General features: G+C 44.4%; 2 protein-coding genes across 2 annotated transcripts in view; both read right to left on the reverse strand.

Moving 5' to 3' along the window:
- Nucleotides 1-825: 825 nt before the first annotated feature.
- On the reverse strand, nucleotides 826-8,084 carry LOC117459440 (uncharacterized). The gene is made up of 5 exons (XM_034100216.2): nucleotides 7,505-8,084; nucleotides 7,255-7,349; nucleotides 6,494-6,592; nucleotides 4,775-5,036; nucleotides 826-4,513 (listed from the first exon to the last, which is right to left on the reverse strand). Exons 1-5 carry the CDS (start codon nucleotides 8,082-8,084, stop codon nucleotides 3,927-3,929), a joined length of 1,623 nt encoding a protein of 540 aa, XP_033956107.1. The 3' UTR covers nucleotides 826-3,926.
- The window catches only part of usp54a (ubiquitin specific peptidase 54a), a 33,747-nt gene continuing 18,717 nt past the window's right edge, over nucleotides 8,073-23,102 (reverse strand). Inside the window, exons 8-17 of the mRNA XM_034101356.2 lie at nucleotides 22,025-22,171; nucleotides 20,326-20,475; nucleotides 17,943-18,111; nucleotides 16,008-16,187; nucleotides 15,283-15,417; nucleotides 12,562-13,123; nucleotides 11,271-11,389; nucleotides 10,494-10,661; nucleotides 10,001-10,120; nucleotides 8,073-8,202 (exon numbers count right to left, since the gene is read on the reverse strand). Coding sequence (XP_033957247.1) covers nucleotides 8,171-8,202; nucleotides 10,001-10,120; nucleotides 10,494-10,661; nucleotides 11,271-11,389; nucleotides 12,562-13,123; nucleotides 15,283-15,417; nucleotides 16,008-16,187; nucleotides 17,943-18,111; nucleotides 20,326-20,475; nucleotides 22,025-22,171 — 1,782 coding nt within the window. The 3' untranslated portion in view covers nucleotides 8,073-8,170. The remainder of the gene's footprint in view (nucleotides 8,203-10,000; nucleotides 10,121-10,493; nucleotides 10,662-11,270; nucleotides 11,390-12,561; nucleotides 13,124-15,282; nucleotides 15,418-16,007; nucleotides 16,188-17,942; nucleotides 18,112-20,325; nucleotides 20,476-22,024; nucleotides 22,172-23,102) is intronic.

Consider the following 23,102-nt stretch of genomic DNA (forward strand, 5'->3'; position numbering starts at 1 on the left):
ATTTCTTAGAATATCTTAGGCCCTCACAGAGGGCCCTGACGGCTCGCCACTGATGAGGAAGTAGTAAATGTTGTCAGATTGCGGAAAACATTAACCAGAATGAATTCTGGGGGTAGTAGATTTGTTCGCTGTTCTCCAGTCCAGGAGGAAGTTAAAAAGAGACAATGTAGTCCCGGAAAAGTTCAAATGGTGTACTTTAATGAAGTAACGCGGTTTTGAAACAGACAGAGCGAATCAGGAACACAGCGCCATGTTCGGAAGAAGAGAGACCGATTGGACCGAGCCTATGGACGTTTCCTGGCTCCTCCTCTCATTGGCGGCTATGGGGTCTCCCTCCACTCGTCCTTCTGTGTCTGATATCGCGTAAATAAGAGGATTTAGACGTTGTGTGTTCATTGTATAACTCCACACGCCTTTTCTCCTCGTATTCTCATTCATGACTTTTTATTTAATGCATTTTAACGGCTGTAATCATTGATAACGCGAAGCCGGAAGTGACGTCATGTAAACAACGGGGATGTCTTTCAATAAAGCTTTTCAAAATAAAACGGTACATTAATTGAACACTCAGTACTAATGCTAACCAGAAATTAAGTATTTTCAGAATAAAACAGTTTTAAATTTACAGTATATGTAATCTAAATTACGCCATATAAATATTGATTTTAATTTCTTACAGGGTTGGAGCTTAGACTTTCCGACTTTACATTTTAAGGACCACCCTAATGTAATGTCATAAATATAATAAAGGGATGTGATGCTGTGACATACTTCAACAAAAAATAAAAAGACACTTTTGCTTTTCAAACATTTTAATCATCTCTGTTAATTCTACAGTGTAGAAAAATAAGCATCAAAAATATACCAAAAACAAATAAAATCTGGCGAAGCAAAAATAAAAAGCCACAAAAACACAACTTTAAGTTTAAACATGGTGAAAAAATAACTTCATTATTTAATTTAAATGAACTGATGAAGTCTGATTTTATTTAGAAAATATGTATCCATTATTCAGTTAACCGAGGAATAATTAGTTCTTTTGCAATATTAATATTTGTAGTAACCTGCAGAATAACAGCAGGTCAAAGCATTGTGTGTTTGACTTCACATCAGACTTGGGTGCGTTTGTTTTAGCTAACCTAGGCACCATGTGGGTGGGGTTGGATGTAGTTACTAAAACAGCATCCTAGTGTTCCTTCCTTAATCTATGAAACAGATTTAAAGTTTACCGAGCACATCTCAGAAACGTAAACGAGGAGCCTCTCCCTGAACAACAGAAACAGCAACAAGCAGTGAAACAAATCTACCGTCACTTCTGAAGTGCACTAAGTTAGAGTTCATCTAAAAAAGATCTGCATATATCGTCGTTACAATGAGTGTACACCAAAGTCTCTCAAGGCTATAATAAAACACCATGCTAAATATTAGCTGTCAAAATGAAAGCTTTTAGTTTATTAATCTCTAACAGCCTCAGGTACAGTATAAGAAGGCGACTACCTTTAGAAAATTAGATTATAGTAGGAGAGTATATTCAAGTAGAATACTTTCATCTATGCACGACTCAGTCTCACAAGCCTACAAAAATAAATAGAGGAATATAAGTAGAGTAGATTTATATTTCTGAGACACAAACGGCAGGTAGAGACGCAGCTTTTCTACTTCCTGTCGTCAGAATATGACAAAAACAGACACATCCATATTCAACTCAAACTGTTTTCACCGTCATAGAGAGGCGAAGTCCCTCCCTTTCCGGGGACCTCCATGGGACCTTATTTAGGAAAAAGTATGCATTGAAGTCAATGGAGAGAGAAACATTATCTTTCGATCCCGTTTGAATTGTGCCACGAATTACACATATGATGTTTTTCAATTTAAAAGATAATGTTGCAAGTCAAAACATTTTAAATGTGTCGTAAAACTCTGAAGTAACACTTTTTGTGTGAACCGCTCAATGACCTCCATCTCCCGTCCCGCACCACACACCAAGACGGCCGTCACGTTGAAACATTTCACTTCTTTCTTTCAGAATGAGGCGAAAAGTATTAAAAGAGGTGAAAATCACTACAAGTCTGGGCACGTTGAGAGCTGTACATACACACAAGGGGAGTTCGTCGTAAGAGCCAGCATGCGGGACCGGGACTCTGGGAGTTGTAGTCTTTCTAGTTGCGTATTTTTCATAGTCTTATATTTCAAGTTTTACGACAAACTGTGAGTTTTTTGACATGGAAATTATCTTTTAAATTGACAAACATCATGTGTGTAATTCGTGGCACAATTCAAACGGGATCGAGAGATAATCTTTCTCTCTCCATTGACTTCAATACAAACTTTTTCCAAAATAAGGTCCCATGGGGCGGAAGTAGATGGGCGGGACTTCGCCTCTCTATACTACCGGCTGTTTACGATCACGATTTAGGTTAAATCAATCAATTATGCACGAAAGGGAGGGGTAACATTTCAAAAATTCACATTTAAAAAAAAAAAAAAATCATGATAAAAACATTTATATTCTGAGATTAAAGTGATCAATTTATTTATTCTTTAAAGATGGGGTGGGTAATTTTGGAGAAACCAGCTCGAGTGCGCTAGAATTTGAAAATACACAGCCGGGAAAAATCTGCCACTTCCTCACAGAGCCCCTCCTCCAACACACGAACGCGCACATGACCAATGAGGGCACGAGATAAGTGTGTGCACAGATGGAAGGCTGACAGGCAGGTAGGCCATCCAGTCATTTTAGCCGGGCCGGCTCAGATGATTGGTCGTGCTTTTTACAGCTTCTACAGATGACATTTTGTTATGGATTTTTTGTCAAAGCACTTCAGATATTCATTGCTATCGGGATGTTAAGAGCATTCCATGGAATATAACAAAAAGTGTATCTCGACCCGGTTTATCAAACTTACCTACCCCACCTTTAAGTAGTAAGAGAGTTAAGGAGAAAATACAATTACATGTTTTATGAATATCTATTAAATTAAAGGGGTCAATTTCTGTATGACTTCTTAAGAGAATATATAGAAATATTTATTGTAAATTGTTCATCTTTAATCTCCATTAAAAATAACCCCTACTTGAATAAAATATCTCAAAATGAAGGCTCAAAATAGTTGCTGCTATAAACTTCACTGCTCTCATCGAGTGTGTTTCACTGTTAAATAAACCTGTCGATTAAGACTGACTACCAGCAAGTGAAGGTTAATATCGGAGCCTGTTTGTGAATATCGACGTGTTTTTTTGTCACATTTTGATGAACCGTTATCAGACAGCAGCAGCGTCTCCTCGTTCTCCTGGTTTGTATCACGGTGCTTTCTCTTGAGTAGAAATCTAAATGTGCTTTTATCCAGCAGACATTTGTATTCTGTGTGTGGGAGATCAAACTCCAAAAATGTCTGGGGTTCGGTGAGAAGACGGGGACACTTTGTGAGAAGGGTGATGGGCAGCGATGGATTTAAAGAAACATTGGCACATTTTAAAAAGAAAATCTTGGTGGGTTTGAGTTCTGCAGGTATGAGTCTTAAAACCAGGAAATGTGTTCTGCACACCTGGTTCCCTCGTGTTGAATACAATGGGATCTTTCTAATGGTTATTGGTTAGAAATAAGCTCTGTGGTTAACACAAGCTGAAGACATATCAACGTTGAGTTTTAACAACATCAAATACGTCAGTAAATGCCCCACCGCTGTTGCTGAATGAGACTGCTAAATGTCATCACGCCGAACATTAGCGCCTTTAGCTTAGCAGTGGTGATGTCATGTCAACGTTAAAATCAAAATGGTGTTATAATGTTTATCCTGCTGAACGAAACCTGTCAGTATCATAATTGTTTGTCACAGAGCTTATTTTCTGCCATATTCCAAAAATCCAATGAAAAAAAAATCCCGTTTCTTTTTATAGAGGGAACCATGGCGATGCTACCTTCCGGGTCAGACTACTGAAAAACCTGCAGAACTATACGTGACACAGGCATTTAGTTGGGAGTGTCTGAAGGCGGGGGTTTCCGGATCACCTGACGGGGCGAAAGCGAGCCACGTAGGCGCCGCACGACAGGCAGTAGGGACGCGGCGGCTCTGCGGGGAACTGCTGACAGAGCGAGCAGAGTGGGGGGGGGGGCCCGGCGAGGCTGTGGTGGGGGGGGGTAGATGGTGTCGGGCAGCGCGGGGGTCCCAGGAGGAGGAGCTGACAGTCCGAAAGTTGGGTTGGAGGCGCCAGTCGGTGTCGGGGGGGACGTCGAGACGCATCGGCTGGGAAGGGGCGGAGCTCGAGTTAGACGTTAGGTGACCGTTGGTGGGAGGGGGGGCGGAGCGGTGGGGGCGGGACAGGGTTGCGTAGAGACTGTGGGGGGGGGCAGGGGTGGGTCTGGGTCTGGAGAGGGAGGAGGTGTTGCAGGAGGAGAGAGGAGGGGGGAGGCGAGGGGGGAGGGGCAGCGTGCCGTAACTCAGAGCGTGACCTGAGAGAGACGAACGCCCGTCAGACACAGCCAGAAACTGCTGCTGGAGGGGGGGGCCGCCACCTGAGGGGAGAGGGGGGTAGAGTTAGTCGAGGTAATAGGAAAACAAATATTACACTAAGCCGAATGTCTGATAACTCTTCATTGACAGACAGTTTCTCCTTGACCAATCAGAAATGATTTAACAGTCACATGACCTGAAGCATATGAAAAACAAAATCTAAAAAAATAAAGTTATATTTATTTGGTGGATAGTTCGAGTTTTTTTATTATGAGGTGGTTGTTATGGAGGAGGTGCGTGGAGGCGGGGGGCCTGCATGTTACCTGAGTGTCCCCAGGAGGAGGGGCCCGAGCTGGGGGGCCGTGATCTCTGCAGGGGGGGGTGCTGTGGAGGAGGTGCAGGAGCTGAGGGGCCGAGGTGTCGGGGGGGATGGTGGTGGTGTTGGAGGAGGAGGTGGTGGGAGGGATCTGTAGTGAAGGAGGAGGAGGAGGGAGTGTGCAGGGAGGAAGAGGAGGAGCTGGGGCGGCGGGGGAGGGAGGAGGAAGAGTAGGAGTGTTTGAGGGTCGGTCTGGACACAGAGGGCTCCTTTAGGGGGAGGAGGAGGAGGAGGAGGAGGAGGAGGAGGAGGAGGAGGAGGAGGAGGAGGAGGAGGAGGAGGAGGAGGAGGAGGAGGAGGAGGAGGAGGAGGAGGAGGAGGAGGAGGAGGAGGAGGAGAGAATGGATGGTGGAGGTCCAAATTAAAACAAGTTAACATGATGAATGAAAAACAGGAGCAATGACAGAAATAAACTTGTATCTCCAAAGATGCAAGTTTTTCTAGAAATTAAAAAAACGGTGAAGGTGAGTTCTGATTTGTTATACGTTTTAGATCTGTGCTTTTAACCAGATGAAGGGTGTTCTTAATGGACGTCTGGATATTAAGTTGTACTTCTAGAAACATTTGGATATTCTCTGAGAATATTCATAAAATACTTGATATTTAAATTTCACTTTTATTTATAGCCGACTGCAATGAAAAGCTCCGTTAATTATCCACAGCGTCTGTTATTATACGTTTAATCAGAATATTTGAGGTGTCTTAAATCTTAAGTGCATCTCTCACACAACCTCTCTAAACTGCCTCGGTAAAGAAGCAGTAGGGGTTTCTCTCTTCATGTCAGAGAGTGAATCATTCATGAGGATCGATGACTGCAGGTTCTCCGTGTTTCCACTTTAATCCTCCCCGAGAGTTTCACCGTCTGATATCTGCAGTCAGACCTCAGCGAGCGCCGGGTTAAAAGCTTAATGGAAGAACTAAATCACTGATAAAAGTTTAATGAGCTGCCCGAGGCGAATCCTGAGGGCTGAACACCGGCGTACAGCTTGTTACGTTTCACACAGGAGCGTTTGACTGGAGCAGAGACACGGGGAGCGGGAAACAGATTTAAGACTTCCAGAGAATGGAGTGTGTGAGGAATAAAAAGCGACGGAACCACGATGCAGTTCGGCAAAGCGTGACGTCACCCCATTCAAAGTGAATGGGCAGAAGCGTTCATGTCGCCGTGACAACAGGCCTTCACTGTTGTTGTGTCTGTTATGTGTTTTTGTGGACTGTACTAAAAAAGACAAATAATACATTTATTACAGTTCGAGGAACGTCTTATAATTTCCTTGGACATTTCCATTAATACATTGTCATAACCACAAGAAAACGGTCATCCCATAAAACTGAAGAAGTGTTGATGAAACAGTTGTGTTGTTATTGATATTTATTATCAAGTAGTAGAAACTGAGAGTCTCTGAACCAGGCTGCAGTTACATTATACAAACACAGGGTGGCAGCAGGACGGCAAAGATTTGTTTCTGAATTTTTGCTTGTAGGTGTGTGTGTGTGTGTGTGTGTGTGTGTGTGTGTGTGTGTGTGTGTGTGTGTGTGTGTGTGTGTGTGTGTGTGTGTGTGTGTGTGTGTGTGTGTGTGTGTGTGTGTGTGTGTGTGTGTGTGTGTGTGTGTGTGTGTGTGTGTGTGTGTGTGTGTGTGTGTGTGTGTGTGTGTGTTGACTCACGCAGTTGTTTTGGGGTTGTGACCCGGCGACGGTGCCACTCAGGCTGCGTGTGATGCGCCGCAGGTTCGATGCGCTGTAGCTCTCGTCTTCACCTGCCCGCTGCACGGAGGTCAAAGGTCAGTAGGGAATTTTTAAAACAGAATTTAAAACATTCTTTAAGCTTAAGGGTTAAGGCTTAAGAGCATTCCATGGAATATAACAAAAAGTGTATCTCGAGCCGGTTTCTCAAACTTACCTACCAAAACGTATCAAAACCGCATAAATGTAGCTACTCAAAAACCATGAAAATGACATGTTAAATATTCTTTCTTGTCAAAATCTGTCAATTATCCAGATTTTTTATTTTAGCTATCACATACTGTCGTTTTTGTTTTGTTTTAGCCTTGAAATTGCATCCCAAACATCTGTTAAATAATGACACACACACCATGTATACATCACTTCAGGGGACATTACATTGACTTGCATGCATTTCCTGGAGACTTATCCTAAACTTAACCATAACCAACACATACCTAACCAAGTCTTCACCCTTCCCCACAGGTGACTGCGTAAACAGATGTAGGTCCCCACAAGTATAGTCACACACACACACACACACACACACACACACACACACACACACACACACACACACACACACACACACACACACACACACACACACACACACACACACACACACACACACACACACACACACACACACACACACACACACACACACACACACACACACACACACACACACACACACACACCTTATGAGTTGCAGCCGGGGATCTGTAGGCGTATCTCTCAATCTCAGCTGTCGGTGTTTTGGATCGTCCTGATCCTGACAGCATTCTTCTCACACCTAAACAAAAACACACACATTATTATATTCGTCATAAATACAGATGCAGGACTAACAGTAGAAGCAGTGTTGTGCGATAACGACACTACGAGTTAAATGTTAAAGATTCACACACCCACTTTAAACCAGCTGTACTTCTTCTCATTGTTTCCTACCTGAATGGTTGTCGGTTGGCTGAGGGCTGAGTCTTCTGTTTCCCCGGTGCATGCTGGGAGCCATCAGACTGGCCTGGTACAGCGAGTCCAGCTCCGACAGCTCCTCGTCTCCCGCTGATGCATTCTGGGAGCCGTAGTATCTATTGACGTTCTCTGCCCATCGCTCTACAGGCAGGACCGCGGTGTAGTCCTGGCTGGGGGGAGGTGGGGGGACGTTGGAGGGGAAGTCAGGTGGCGAGTAAAGGGACGAGCTGATTGGAGGAGAATCGACGACATCAGAGGGGGGTAAGCAGGACCAGCTCCTGGTGGGGGGGGAGGGGGGGGGAGCATGGGGCGGGGCCTGGGGATAAAACGACGGCCCCTTAATCAGACACCTGTCGTGAGTACCGGCAGGTGAAGGGGGAAGGGCCTGTGCTGGTGTCTGCTGGGTGGGAAGCTCCACCTCCTCAGGTCGAGGGGGCGGAGCCACATCTCCCAGGTGGACGGATCTGGTTTTGGCAAGGGGTTTCCCAAAGAGAGAGCAGGGGTCTCCAGTCCCTCGTTCCTCGCTGGATGTAGTGCTGGAGACGGGGTCCAACATCGGGCTCTTCTTGGGGGGGAGGGGCTTAACAAGGCAGGGAGGCGGGGCCTGTTGGTCCAGACGAGCAGCTGATTGGTCGCTTTCAGTCAGAAGTATTTGGAGCGGGAGAGGCTTTTCACTGCAGAGAGATAGAAAAATCGGGCAGTTTGATTTTGTTTATTTCATTTATAACATCTGTATATTGTAACTTAAGTATTCACAGTAATATGCTTTAAACAATGGCAGATTGCAAATATAAATGTTTGGCAATACTACAAGTCACTGGGACACTGAGGAAGTGCGCATGTGAGTTGGCCTGCAGTATGTTTGGAACAGATGGTGGCATTTGAGAGCTCCGGCTGGTTGTGTGTGTGTGTGTGTGTGTGTGTGTGTGTGTGTGTGTGTGTGTGTGTGTGTGTGTGTGTGTGTGTGTGTGTGTGTGTGTGTGTGTGTACAATCTCCCACCATGGCACACACTCTTAAAGACCGAATAAACTCTAAGGTCCTGATAGTGCCCCCTACAGGCCGCCACGTTCATATCGTGCTGCAGGGATGACATAATTCTGTAGAACCAGGAAGATGCTGCCTTCAGGGCAAGACTACAAAAATGAATCCTCCCCTCCAGCACGCTATGCTCCTCCTGGTTGGCTGAGACTACAGGTGGTACCTGGGCTGTTCCTGTTGCTGCTGCTGCAGCTGCAGCATGCGCTGCTGCATGCTGCGCCCTCTCCTCATGCAGCGCTGCAGCCGGACGTGGCTACTCGCTCCGGCCTCAGACGCCGCCAGCTGCAGTTTGGCTGCGGCCGCGTCACAAGACAACGGAAAATACAGAAAGAAACAAAAAAAACAAAAGAGAGGAATGAATAAATAAGGACAAAAGAAAAAGAAAGGATGCAGAAAATAACGTGTTATGATGATTTCATGCAAAAATCTTAAAAAGCAAATATACACCCGACAGAAAACCAGCTGACATGATGGTGGTGGGACTGTGTTTGAGTGAAGGATCAATAACTTTGGATCTCACTGATGAAATGGTAAAAAATATATTCAGACAAGACGTTAAATAAACAAAATGATAACCCTAACCCTGCTGTGTCCAATACTTTCACACAGTAAGAACATTGCTTACCAGATTTATTGTAAGTTGTAAAGTACAGTATTTTTGTGAAAGAGACGCTGCTTCTCAGGCACGACTCACTGGTTTGCTTCTCATCTAAAAGTTTGTTGAACTTTAAATATTTGACACTTTTCCCTCATTAAGCTGTTGATGTGACACCATTTTGTATTTCTCAATCTGTTTTTATCAGTTTAGAATCTGCTTGTGTGTGTCAGCTGCAGCGACCACGTGTGTGTGTGTGTGTGTGTGTGTGTGTGTGTGTGTGTGTGTGTGTGTGTGTGTGTGTGTGTGTGTGTGTGTGTGTGTGTGTGTGTGTGTGTGTGTGTGTGTGTGTGTGTGTGTGTGTGTGTGTGTGTGTGTGTGTGTGTGTGTGTGTGTGTGTGTGTGTGTGTGTGTGTGTGTGTGTGTGTGTGTGTGTGTGTGTGTGTGTGTGATTGACACATCAAAGTAAATTAAACGTGTGAGGAGACTGAATATTTAGACAGGAAAAGATAAAGTCTGTGTCTGTGTGTGTGTGTGTGTGTGTGTGTGTGTGTGTGTGTGTGTGTGTGTGTGTGTGTGTGTGTGTGTGTGTGTGTGTGTGTGTGTGTGTGTGTGTGTGTGTGTGTGTGTGTGTGTGTGTGTGTGTGTGTGAGAATCTCCCTCTGGTTACCATTAGCAACAAAGCAGAGGGTTGGTGGGCGGGGGTGCGGTGACCTCATTCACAGTGTGATTATTTGGTATGAGATACTGAGTGTGTGAGTGTGTACGTGTGCATGAGGGTGTGTGTGTGTGTGTGTGTGTGTGTGTGTGTGTGTGTGTGTGTGTGTGAAGAACTTACAGACGGCATCGTTGACGGCCGTCAGCGCTGCAGTGACCTCGCCCGCCTGCTCCAGACGCACTGTCTGATCCAGCAGAAGCTCCGCCTCCGACACACACCTCTCAAAACCATCACCTTTACCTGCATGCCCACACACACACACACACACACACACATAGTTACAAATATAGTTAGTTTGCATGCTAACATGTCAGAAATTATGTTTTCAGCAAATATGGATTGCATACATTATATTTTCTCATATTCAAAGCTTCAAAACAACTAACAACACAGTTTAAAGTGCAGAGCAGCCAGTGCAGCGGACTACACACACAGACACAAAACACACACGCTGAAACGACTGCGTTGTCATTCTGTCTTTTGTCTGTCGGCCTTTTTAGATGCTCAATGGGGAACATTCCCACACACAAAATACAGCAGTTTGAAATAGATTCTAGTGACAAAGAAAAAGTGCACAGTGTGTCTGTGTGTGCTGGTGTTAGCTTGTGTGTACCCTGGATCTGCAGTTGGTCCAGGTCCAGGTACTTGCTGGGTCTGGGGTTGAATCCCAGCGCCGCCTCCTTCTCTTTCTCCTGCCTCCGCTGCGTCTCCTCCTCCCGGGCTCTCCTCTGCACCTCCTCCTGCAGCTCGTCCAGCTCGCTGCGGCCTTCAGGGGGCGCTGCTTCAAATACACACACACACATAATGTCATCACTGTGGACTACGGCAACAAGACGGGACAATTTACAGTGTTTTCAGATACACATATTTCTCACTATTTCCCAATATTCGTTGTGTCCAAACGGCGGTACTGCAACTCCCGTATCAGTCCGTGACGTCACCCGGCCCAAAACAACTTTTTCCCATTGACTAACATGGGGAAAGAGACGTCTGTAAATCGGTGGATAATTGTTTTGTAACTAAATAAACTACCCAGTATGAACTATGTTATAGCCCTTATTAGAATCGTTCGGCCCTTAAAGTTGTAAAATGCACTAAAAGCCGAATCTAGATTAATTTTCTCTCCATTCATTCTACTGAGCCGAGAGTGGGAGCTCGGGGGGCGGGGCTTAAGGGGCGCATGTTCCGCCTCTTTCCCCATGTTAGTCAATGGGAAAAAGTTGTTTTGGGCCGGTGTCACGGACTGATACGGAAATTGCAGTACCGCCGTTTGGACACAACGAATATTTTCATCAGAGTCCGGCGCACTTCCGGGGGGCTTGTCCTAAATACTTGGACTTTAATACAGAAAGTCAATAGAAGGATACACAAAGAGAAGTGAGGATCGTACCGAGGCTCCCCCTGCAGGAGGAGGTGTGCTCCTGCAGCAGAGCTCCACTGCTCTTTGACCGGATGTTCTTCCATGATGGTCCTGAGGAGGAGGAGGGAGGCTTCTTCACAGCACACTCCCTGAACACAAGAGACACAGAGAGAGAGAGAGAGGATATTAGGGCTGCACATTTAATCAATTATCAATCCATTTCCGGACCCCAGGAATGAGGACTCTGAAGGGAGGCAGCATTTTAAATCTCATTATTAAATGCTCAGTAAATTGTACAGAGTTTGGTTGGGGGTATTTAAGAGTGTAATGGCGCATTTCCACTGCAACGCGTAGCACGGTTTAAGCGTGCCGTGCCAAACCCGGCCCGTTTTTTTTGCGTTTCCAGCTAACAGGTACTTTTTCACAGTTTTCTGGCTCTCCAAAATCCAGGTTCTTTCCGGGCCAACAACCGGGCTGAGTATGCTAAACAAGTGAGAGAATCGCTGGCAAGGGGGCTACAACCACAACAAAATGAACATATTTGACCGTGATTTAATTGTAATACACGTTTCTAAATGATGCCGAAGTAACAACACACTGATACCGGTTAGTAAAAACCATGAATGAATGCTTTGACAAGTCTGCAGACAGACGGCAGGCGAAACACCTTTTAAAATGCGTTTCTAAATGTAGCTTGGCTAAGCTAACGTTATATATGCTCCGACCGTCCACACTCACAACAACGACCTATACAGACATAAATAATCCAGCGACCGTATTCTCCATGACACAGGCAGTCTGTGGTTTGTACTTGTTTAACTTCTGTCTAGTGTCTGATCAGATATGAGGAGCTGTGAGCTCTGAGTGCTAACAGCTAACGGCTGACGGCATTGAAGAGGACGTCACGGCTCCGCCTACACTGCGTTACTATAGTTACTGCCCCAGTTCCTAAACTGTAATGGAAACGCAGCATAAAGTGAGCCTGGCCTACCAAACTATACCGTACTAAGCCGTGCGAGGCCCTGCAGTGGAAAAGCGCCATTAGACCCAAAAACTAAAGACATATGATGAATTCTAAGAAGGGTTTCAAACTATTATTTTCAAAATATCTAGACTTTTGGTCTTAAAATGGTCAAGAAAAAAAGTGAAAAATGTTTAGGAAAAGTCCAAGGTGTCTTGTTTCTTAAATATGGAGATTTCCTGCCGTTCTTTGATTTCTACCATATTAAAGGCTCTGAAAACAACATTTTAATGCCATTTCTTAATGAAAAATTACCAATTAATCAATTTTCTAAATAGTTTTAGAGGATTATTTCCCAACCTGTCTCCCAGGTGGAGGTCCAGGCTGATGGGGCTGCTGCTGTTCCTCTCGCTGCTCTCATACCCGCTCTCTATCCTCTGGATCAGTCTGGGGGGAGGGGGAGGAGGAGGAGGAAGTCCCTGTGCGCCTCCTCTGTGGAAGCTGGAGGAGGAGTGGGGGAGAGTCCTTGCTTTCCTCCCCTCCTCCTCCTCCCTTGGAGCTCCAGAGTCGGGCAGGGGGGCTCCCAGCGGACTGTACCCCGCCTGCCTGCGCCTCTCTCGGCTGAAGATGCTGTCGATGTTCAGCGCCTCCCTCCGCGGCCTCCACCTCCCGGACCCTCCGGAGCCATCAGACTCCAAGGGGTTAGAGGAGGAGGAGCAAGGGGTGGGGGGGAGGTTGTTAGAGGAGGAGGAGGAAGTGATGGTGGCTGGTAAAGAGGAAGAGGAGGAGGAGGAGAGGGTACGGTTGTGGATGATGTTACTCATCGTCTCCTTGAATTCTCGGAGGCGATTGGTGGAAGAGGAGAAGGAGGAGGAAGTTTTGGGGGGGGGACGAGGAGCCTGTTGCTCCTTTAATGTCTCTCCTGGTGGGGAGAGGAAAGTGAGTGGAGGAGGAGGAGGAGGAGGAGGAGGAGGAGGAGGAGGAGGAGGAGGAGGAGGAGGAGGAGGAGGAGGATGATATAACGATAAGAGAGGAAGCAAGGAGAAAGCAATAAGTTAAATACCATAACAATTCAAACACAAATGGAGATAACATAAGAGTGATGAGAATTGAATGAAAAATGATTAAATATGGGTAAAAACAAGAAATAATAAAAGCGAAACTTTAGCTTGTCTCACAAAGAAGCATTTAATGTCTAATTATTATTAAAGTGAAAGCTGAATATTTTATTAGAGCCTCACAAAATGTTCTACAACAAGTAGCATCTTTACTTTTACAGGATCAATTTGTTGCTTAAAGGTAGGGTAGGTAAGAATGGAGAAACCAGCTCGAGTGCGCAAGAATTTGAAAGTACGCAGCCGAAAAAAATCTGCCCCTTCCTTCAGACTTCCTCACAGAGCCCCTCCTCCAACACACACGAACGCGCACATGACCAATGAGGGCACGAGATCAGTTTGTGCCCCGATGGAAGGCTGACAGGCAGGTAGGCCATCCAGTTACTTTAGCCGGGCCGGCTCAGATGATTGGTCGTGCTTTTTACAGCGCCACGGCTTCCACAGATGACGTTTTGTTATGTATTTATTGTCAAAGCATTTAATATATTCATTGCTATCGGGATGTTAAGAGCATTCCATGGAATATAACAAGTGTTTCTGAAGTGAATTACCTACCCCACCTTTAAGCTGTAGAATAATAAATATTACCGTAGTCAAAAATAAACCTGGTATATATCTATTAAAATTCATTAACAAAGTGCACTTTTATATTTGCTGTTAGTCTTGTTTGCAGCTTCTAAAATAACGATATGTACAGGTAAACTTGGTTTCCTATGTTTTTGTGTCGAAGTTATCCGTTTGTCAAATTGAGCGATAGCACGGTTCACTCTCAATTACAAGTCAAAAATGTTTTCCTGTAAAACACGTCAACACTGAAAACAGAGTTTCTGCAAAACTTCATGCTAGACATTATTTAGATGAGAGAAACACATGCGTCACTTCCGAGCGAAAATTACAGCCCCGCCCACTTTTGGGGGAAAGCAACGCTGTCATTTGAATGGCGGTCAATGCAGATTCTGAAGTTTTTGCCAATCCGATCAGAAATGTAAGAAAACCGTGGATTTTCTGATCTTCAAAGAGCCAAATTACGATGGCCAGACAGGCAAACAGTTACATTAAATCATTGGAAATCGACGATCGGTCTCGATATATGGTTAAATTGAAATCAGTAGGCGAGGCTGTAATTTCGCCAGCTGTTACTCTCATGAGGCGAGGCGGAAAATAATAGTTTTTAAGATGCCAAAAAGCTGCTGTGTCGTTTATTGCTCCTCAAACATTAAAACAAATCCAGAGTTACGTGTTTCTGTACTTCCTCTAAGAAGGAAGGACAGTAACAGAAGAGCTCTGTGGTTTCAGGCTCCATTGCCGTTCAAATGACAGCGTTGGATTCCCCCAAAAGTGGGCGGGGCCGTGAAGTGACGTAGATGTTACTCTCATCTGTGGACATCGATCGCCTACTGCTATATTTAACCATAAATCGAGCCCGATCATCGATTTCCAATGACTTAATGTAATTGTTTGCCTGTCTGGCCATCGTAATCTCGCTCTTTGAAGATCAGAAAATTCACGGTTTTCTTAAATTTCTGATCGGATTGGCAAAAACTTCAGAATTCGTATTGACCGCCGTTCAAATTACAGCTTTGTTTTCCCCGAAAAGTGGGCGGAGCCGTCATTTTTGCCCGGAAGTGACGCATGTGTTACTCTCATCGATACAGTTTGATCGTTTTCTGACCTAAAGTGGTTATTTTGGGAGTGGAAGAAAAGCCATAAAGCTTTGGGGGAAAAAAAACAAGCAAGCATGTTCACAAAATGGATTTGTATTATGACTTGGTGGACAGACATTGACGGGGCATCATGGAAGACTTACATTGAAGTATTTCAATGCTGCAGCAATTAAAAACAAATGTAGCCCCGGTTAGTCACTTGGACATAAAAACATGAATATTAGAAATACATAAGTTACGCTTCAAGAGATCTTGGCCCCTTCACTCTTTAATCCCCGGCCCCTGATTGGCCCCCTGCCTACCCTCGCTGTGGTACCCGGCCGACGAGGCTTCGTTGTCGGGTTTAGATCGACGGTGGCGGCTAGAGCTCCGCCTCCTATCCCCGGCCCCGCCTCCCTTCCTCAGAGATTGGTGCTGCTCGCTATCCGCCACGGGGCCTTAGCAACAAGAAGCATGGCAACAGATGTTTACAGCCCATCATGCAACACAATGAGAGGAGACGAATGGCAGAGCGTGATAGGCTGCGCAGCAAATACAAATAAACTTGGCAAATCCAAAATGTAAATGAATGATTTAAAATGAATGGACGTTTGTTTTCATACTAAATTACAAACATTAACCTCCCATTCTTTTTGTATGAGGACTAACTCGCAGAATAAGTAGATAGAGAGTAATAACTAGATTAATGATTTTGTATATAAAATGGTAGCGTCGAAAACGCAAAAATGTTTACTATAATATGAAAACAAAACAAAAATTCATATTTGAGAGACTATAAACTGCAATTAAATAATTACAAATATATAAATTTCAGGACATTTTGATGGGTTGTTGAAAGATTACCTTGAATATAGTTAGATTTTAATTAAAAGCTTAAAAAACCAAACCTAAAAATGGGATTTTCTTATTGGCAATAAAACAAATTCTGGACCTAAAAATATTTAGTTTTTGCTTGAAAAATGCTTGAATAATTATTTTTAAAAAAGCAACTATTATCACGACTGATATTTAATGAGCAGGGACCCACCTAGGGTGCAGAGAGAGGCGTGCAGGGCTCCGGGGGGGGGGCTCTCGATGATGGTTCCCTGGGAGTCAGAGGAGAAGTGAGAGACCAGGGACTCATGGTGCGAGACGGAGGGCTGTCGACACGAATAGCTCTCAGTCGACGAGTCGGTGCGAGTGTCGCTGGAGATCGACTGCTCACGGCCTGAGGAGGGGGAGGGGGGGGGTTAGTAAACGAGTGGGGCCGTCAGTGATGTATTCATGTACACTAACACACATAAATATGCATCACATCAGACAAGCGATGTCACGATACCTGACATTTTGTGGACGATATCAATACTAGTGAAATTCTACAATTCAACATTATATGAACGTTGGCAAACTGGTCTGTTCGGAAGTGGATCACATGATAAGGGAAGTGGATCACATGATAAGGGAAGTGGATCACATGATAAAGGAAGTGGATCACATGATAAGGGAAGTGGACCACATGATAAAGGAAGTGGACCACATGATAAAGGAAGTGGACCACATGATAAAGGAAGTGGATCACATGATAAAGGAAGTGGACCACATGATAAGGGAAGTGGATCACATGATAAGGGAAGTGGACCACATGATAAGGGAAGTGGATCACATGATAAAGGAAGTGGACCATATGATAAAGGAAGTGGACCACATGATAAAGGAAGTGGATCACATGATAAAGGAAGTGGACCACATGATAAAGGAAGTGGACCACATGATAAGGGAAGTGGATCACATGATAAGGGAAGTGGACCACATGATAAGGGAAGTGGATCACATGATAAAGGAAGTGGACCACATGATAAGGGAAGTGGACCACATGATAAGGGAAGTGGATCACATGATAAAGGAAGTGGATAAGGGAAGTGGAACATATGATAAGGGAAGTGGATCACATGATAAGGGAAGTGGATCACATGATAAAGGAAGTGGATCACATGATAAGGGAAGTGGACCACATGATAAGGGAAGTGGATCACATGATAAAGGAAGTGGATCACATGATAAAGGAAGTGGACCACATGATAAGGGAAGTGGATCACATGATAAAGGAAGTGGATCACATGATAAGGGAAGTGGACCATATGATAAGGGAAGTGGATCACATGATAAGGGAAGTGGATCACATGATAAGGGAAGTGGATCACATGATAAAGGAAGTGGATCACATGATAAAGGAAGTGGACCACATGATAAGGGAAGTGGATCATATGATAAGGAAAGTGGATCACATGATAAAGGAAGTGGATCACATGATAAGGGAAGTGGATCACATGATAAGGGAAGTGGATCACATGATAAGGGAAGTGGATCACATAACGGAAGGGGACCATATGATAAAGGAAGTGGACCACATGATAAAGGAAGTGGATCACATGATAAGGGAAGTGGATCACATGATAAAGGAAGTGGATCACATGATAAGGGAAGTGGATCACATGATAAAGGAAGTGGACCATATGATAAGGGAAGTGGACCATATGACGATAAAGTTGTAATTTAACCTTCACCGATACTTATTTTAGATCAAAAGAGCCTGAACACACCATAGTGTTAGCAATGCAGGAAATGAGTCCTGAAACCCTGACATGACTCAGCTGTTTAGCACTTCTCGTTTGGTTGGTAGCCAGAAATAACATCGGTGGCTAACACAAGCTAAAGAGATTTTAACGTTTTGTTCTCGACCATAAAACACATCAGTAAAAACCCCAAAGGTTAATTTTTTAAATGGCAAAACCATAATTCTGTCTAACATCAGCCACCTGAACTCGACTTCTATAACTACGTGTGCATTAGCTGTCTTTTAGTTACCTCAGTGTTGTCTGTCATAGTGCAACTACGACTACAACAAGTGCTACCGTTTCCGGTTTAGTTACCTGAACGTTTGCTGTCGTGCTACTACTACGACTCCTAGCTGTGTTGTAGTTACCCGAGTCCTCGCTGTCGTAGCCGGCCTTGTTGAGGTGGCGGAGGTCGAGTCGAGAGGGAAGGTCCTGGACGGATACCGGCGTTCCTCTCGGGTCGGCGTACAGCAGCAGCAGGGGCTGGTAGTGGCCCTTAATGCAGCGGGAAACCACGTCCTTCCACTTGGGGCCAATCTACAGAAAGTGACAATAACATGAGGATGAATCAGAAAGCTGAGGGAAATGCAAAATAAACACCGATATGTAGGAAGCTTGAAACTATTCATTAATGCTCTGACATTTTCAGGTAAATGCTAAAAGTTGTCAACATCAGTTTTGAAGATTTTGCTTTTTAAATCTCAATTAATTATTTGAATGTTGGGTATTTATAACCAACTTTTAAATATAATTCAGTAAAGGATTCGAAGTACTCAGCCCTACTACTGTCATATGTTTAGAAATAGCTGACATCCTCCTTTATATATAAAGCTTTCCACGTTAAGTATCATAACAAATCATCAAGTGTAGCTGGGGAGTTTACCAGCTGGAGTAATAATGTCCAGAAAACAGAGCTCAGCAGGAAAAACAGTAAACGTTGTTTTCCTGCTTTCCGTCTGTGAGCGTAACCGAAGTCCTCCTGATTGTTATTCCAACCTTTCCTCCATTTCCCCACCTAAAAAAAAAGTCCCCGATCGCCTTCAGATCTGCTCCGATCTAACAGGACGTCCCGAAGTTGAAAAAACGCCGACGCGTCCGTCAAACCGTGTGTGAAAATGTGTGTTAGTGCAAGAGATAGAAAGAGATGTGTGAGCAAAAGTGTCAGGCCTGTGGTGTGTGTGTGTGTGTGTGTGTGTGTGTGTGTGTTCTGACCACACCCTCGGTCCCACCCAGCTGGACTGATCAACAATAGGGGGATATCCTTGTTTTCACAACCAGCGGAGAGAGAGAGGGACATGGAGGGAGTGAGGGAGTGTGATATCTCATTCCACTAATATTTTTAAAAGGGCAGGAATAATATTTTACAAAATAGTAAAATGGAAGAGTGGAAGGAGGTACAGGAAGAGACCGAGATATGACTACAGCATGAGGGAATTTCCTTTCCATGGAACACCACAAACACACCCTGCTGCAGTGAAATCAGATGATTCTAAAAAGGGAGTCTGGCAGCTGCTATTTGTTACAACATTACCGCTTTCGTCCACAAGGGACGTCAAAATCAACCCATTATTGGGATGTCTGGATTTTAAAAAGGCCTTATTATTATTTTTAGTGTTTTCCCTTTCCTGTTGTGTGTTCTTTAGGTTTTTGTGAATGTACATATTTGTAAAGGATGAAATCCCAAAGTGCACTCCTTTGTGGACTATTGTAACATAATGACATCAGTATGTAACACTTGCGCTTTGTTACGGCCGCCGCCTTCTATCTGCCTATTAACCCGTCTGTCAGTGTTTGCAGCTGTGTGTGTTATATGTATATGAGCTGTGCCATTGCCCAGACGCCATTGGATGCAGGTTTCCTGCCCCCCCCCCGGTAGGCTTGACCGAAGGTCTGGATTGGAGCAGGCCGGGCTCGACTCTCCAATCCCCGCACACACCTTCCGGGACAACAACAAGACCGTGTTGGTGGAGAGGTCTGCATCTCGGTACTCTCTCAGTACGTCCTGTGTTAGTTCTGTGTTAGTTCTGTAAACAGTGGTTAACTAGGTTGTGTGTATATTTTGTGCTTGTTTATCTTGTAATACAAACGTTTACAGAGGTTAACTTGTAACCAGGCTGTGTTTTGGTGACTGCCTATTTTTGTTAGCCTCCTTATTTGTATTCCACTTTGGAAGTGAGATTTTCTTTAGGTTATTGTTGTTGTTATTTAGTTTATATTAACTCTTATTTAAAGGGTCTCCCTTAGTTCCTTTTGTTGTTTGTTTAAACTGGTGCCTTTGTGGCTGTTTGTTGCCAACTTTATTGAGCACTCTCAATAAAACAACTTTCAATTGATCAATTCCAACTGGTTATGTTATTTTCCACGAGCCGGGACGTAACAGCTTCTATTGGCTAGCGCTCCAACACATTGTACGTGATAGGCTAAGGGGCGGGACATCTCTAAGCGGTTGACCGATCACAACAGAGCCAGCCAGCTAACCAATCAGAGCAGACTGGGCTCTGGTTTCAGACAGAGGGTGAAAAGAGTATGAGAAATAAAGAGCTGTTTGAACATTAAAGCATGGAGACATATCACAGGAGAGACACTACATACTGATATGAACCCGAGCATAATAGGGCACCATTAAGTCATTTGGAGACATGGGTACTAACTTCACAGCGGTGCCTCATTGGTCCACAGCGAGGCTGCCAGGACACCCAAAACGTCTTGATTAGTGTACGGTTTATATTCCCGTTGCATGAGTGAACATACCTCCTTGACGTGTGCATCATCGAAGTACATCCATCGGCGGATCTTGGTCTGGAAGAAGAAGGTGGAGTAATGTTTCCCGTAGTAACACACCATGCCGACCAGGTAGAGCTCCGACTGACGGGCCTTCTCCTCCGTCACCCTGTAAAACAACTGCAGAGAGAGCAAGAGTTCAGTGAGGCCGCGAAGCATATTCTCTTATTTCTATACACCGATTAATCTGGCTGCTTTATTTATCTAATATATCATTCCGATCACTTGCACTATTTCACGTTTTTACTATTTTTCCTTTTGTATTTACTTGCACTATTTTCTTCTGTGTTTCTGTTTGATTGTGTTGCACTGTTGGAGGAGCCTGTGACCTAAGATTTCCATCGTCATAACTAAACTGTAGCTATCCACGTACGACTAATAAAAGCCTTGAACCTTGATTTTTATTAAATGCTTAGGAAGGAAAAATGCTATCACTACATGTTAAAGGTGGGGTAGGTGATTCACTTCAGAAACACCTTTTGTTATATTCCATGGAATGCTCTTAACATCCCGATAGCAATGAATATAATAAATGCTTTGACAATAAATACATTAAAAATGTCATGTGTGGAAGCCGTGGCGCTGTAAAAAGCACGACCAATCATCTGAGCCGGCCCGGCTAAAGTAACTGGATGGCCTACCTGCCTGTCAGCCTTCCATCTGGGCACAAACTTATCTCGTGCCCTCATTGGTCATGTGCGCGTTCGTGTGTTGGAGGAGGGGCTCTGTGAGGAAGTCTGAAGGAAGGGGCAGATTGTTTTCGGTTGTGTAATTTTAAATTCTAGCGCACTCGAGCTGGTTTCTCCATTCTTACCGACCCTACCTTTAAGGACTGATGTAGGAATCAGAAATTGAATTAATCCCATTACATTGAATACACCTTTTTGAAAACACAAGTCAGTTCTTGATCATTTTTATTTGTATTCAGATATTGTCCACTCCTCCTTCCCCACTCCAACTAGTCCACTTCCACCTTTTCCCTACTCCTCCTCCCTCTTCCTTCCTCCTCATTTACTTTGTCCCAGTACATGGAATACATTCAATACTCCTTCTCGTTTCCAGCTGTGTGTGTTTAAAAAGCCTGCATACATTCCTCTGTCTCCTCTCTCGTTCCCTTGCCTCCCTCCTCATCTCAATATATTATAATAATAATCAATTTGATTTATAAGCACACTTTTCATTTGAGTAAACAAAACTACAAGTGCTACAGAGTAACAACAACAATTCTAAAGCACCACATATTAATATCTCCTGCTGTGTGTGTGTGTGTGTGTGTGTGTGTGTGTGTGTGTGTGTGTGTGTGTGTGCATATGACATATCTTTTTTAAATGTCCCCAGTACCGATAGAAAGACCGATAACGTCAGAGCTTAACGGTACCACGGTCTTTAATAATTCAGCCCCGGGGCCCGTTTAATACCGGGGCTCGGTACCCTCCCCACTTATCTTCCTGCAGCTCAAAGTGACGCTCCTAAACGCTTGTTTCATCCAAACACGTGTGTGACGTCACATCGTGTCACGTGACTTGCATTTTGAATTGAGCCGTCCCTTATAGATACTATCTCTTTACGTATTAGTGATGGGATTTCCGGATCATTTGGCTCGGCGTGTGTGTGTGTGTGTGTGTGTGTGTGTGTGTGTGTGTGTGTGTTCGTTTAAAGTCCTCCGTACGTCTCCGAGGTGCAGGCAGGTCCCCAGGGTGTGGATGACGTCCTCGGCCAGGTCCGACTGCTCCGAGTCCCAAACCAGGCCGATGGTGATGATCTCCGGACTGTTGAGGAGGACCCGGGCGATACGGAGCTGCTGGCCACAAGCCCTCTGAGGAGGAGGAGGAGGAGGAGGAGGAGGAGGAGGAGGAGGAGGAGGAGGAGGAGGAGGAGGAGGAGGAGGAGGAGGAGGAAGAATACTTAGTAAGAACCAGTGCTTTACTCTTCAGTTTTAAATCACTGGTTCTTACTATCATAATGGTTCAGGTATTGTGCGACCATGTTGCCGATGAGGGCGAGTGATAATGTCTGTAATACGTTGATGATGTTAGTACGATATGAAAATCGATAGCATCAAGAAATCGTATATCCTTTTGGTTTCCAAGGAGGGCATGAATGATTAACCCTGATGTACAACAGGTGCAGTAAGCATCTCCATGTATGTCCTATTTATGTCATAGAGAGGCGAAGTCCCTCCCTTTCCGGGGACCTCCATGGGACCTTATTTTGGAAAAAGTATGTATTGAAGTCAATGGAGAGTGAAAGATTATCTTTCGATCCCGTTTGAATTGTGGCACGAATTACACATATGATGTTTTTCAATTTAAAAGATCATTTTACAAGTAAAAAAAATAAAAATGTGTCGTAAAACTGTGAAGTAACACTTTCTTTTTGTGTGAAACCGCTCAATGAACTACATCTCCCGCCTCGCACCACACACCAAGACGGCCGTCACGTTGGAACATTTCACTTCTTTCTTTCAGAATGAGGCGGAAAGTATTAAAAGAGGTGAAAATCACTACAAGTCTGGGCACGTTGAGAGCTGCACATACACACAAGGGGAGTTAGTCGGTTCGTGAGAGCCAACATGCGGGACCGGGGCTGCAGTCGGATAGTTTAAAAATCAGCTCCTAAGTTCTAACCCTATCTCCTATTCCTTGACCTCTGAGTGAAACGTCACGGGGTTAAGGGATAGTGGATAGGAGAATTCAAAAGGACTTAGGAGAAGAGACTGCGGTACTTTAGAGAATCCGAATCCACTA

Source organism: Pseudochaenichthys georgianus, chromosome 15, assembly GCF_902827115.2.
Source record: "Pseudochaenichthys georgianus chromosome 15, fPseGeo1.2, whole genome shotgun sequence".
NCBI classification, from domain to species: domain Eukaryota; kingdom Metazoa; phylum Chordata; class Actinopteri; order Perciformes; family Channichthyidae; genus Pseudochaenichthys; species Pseudochaenichthys georgianus.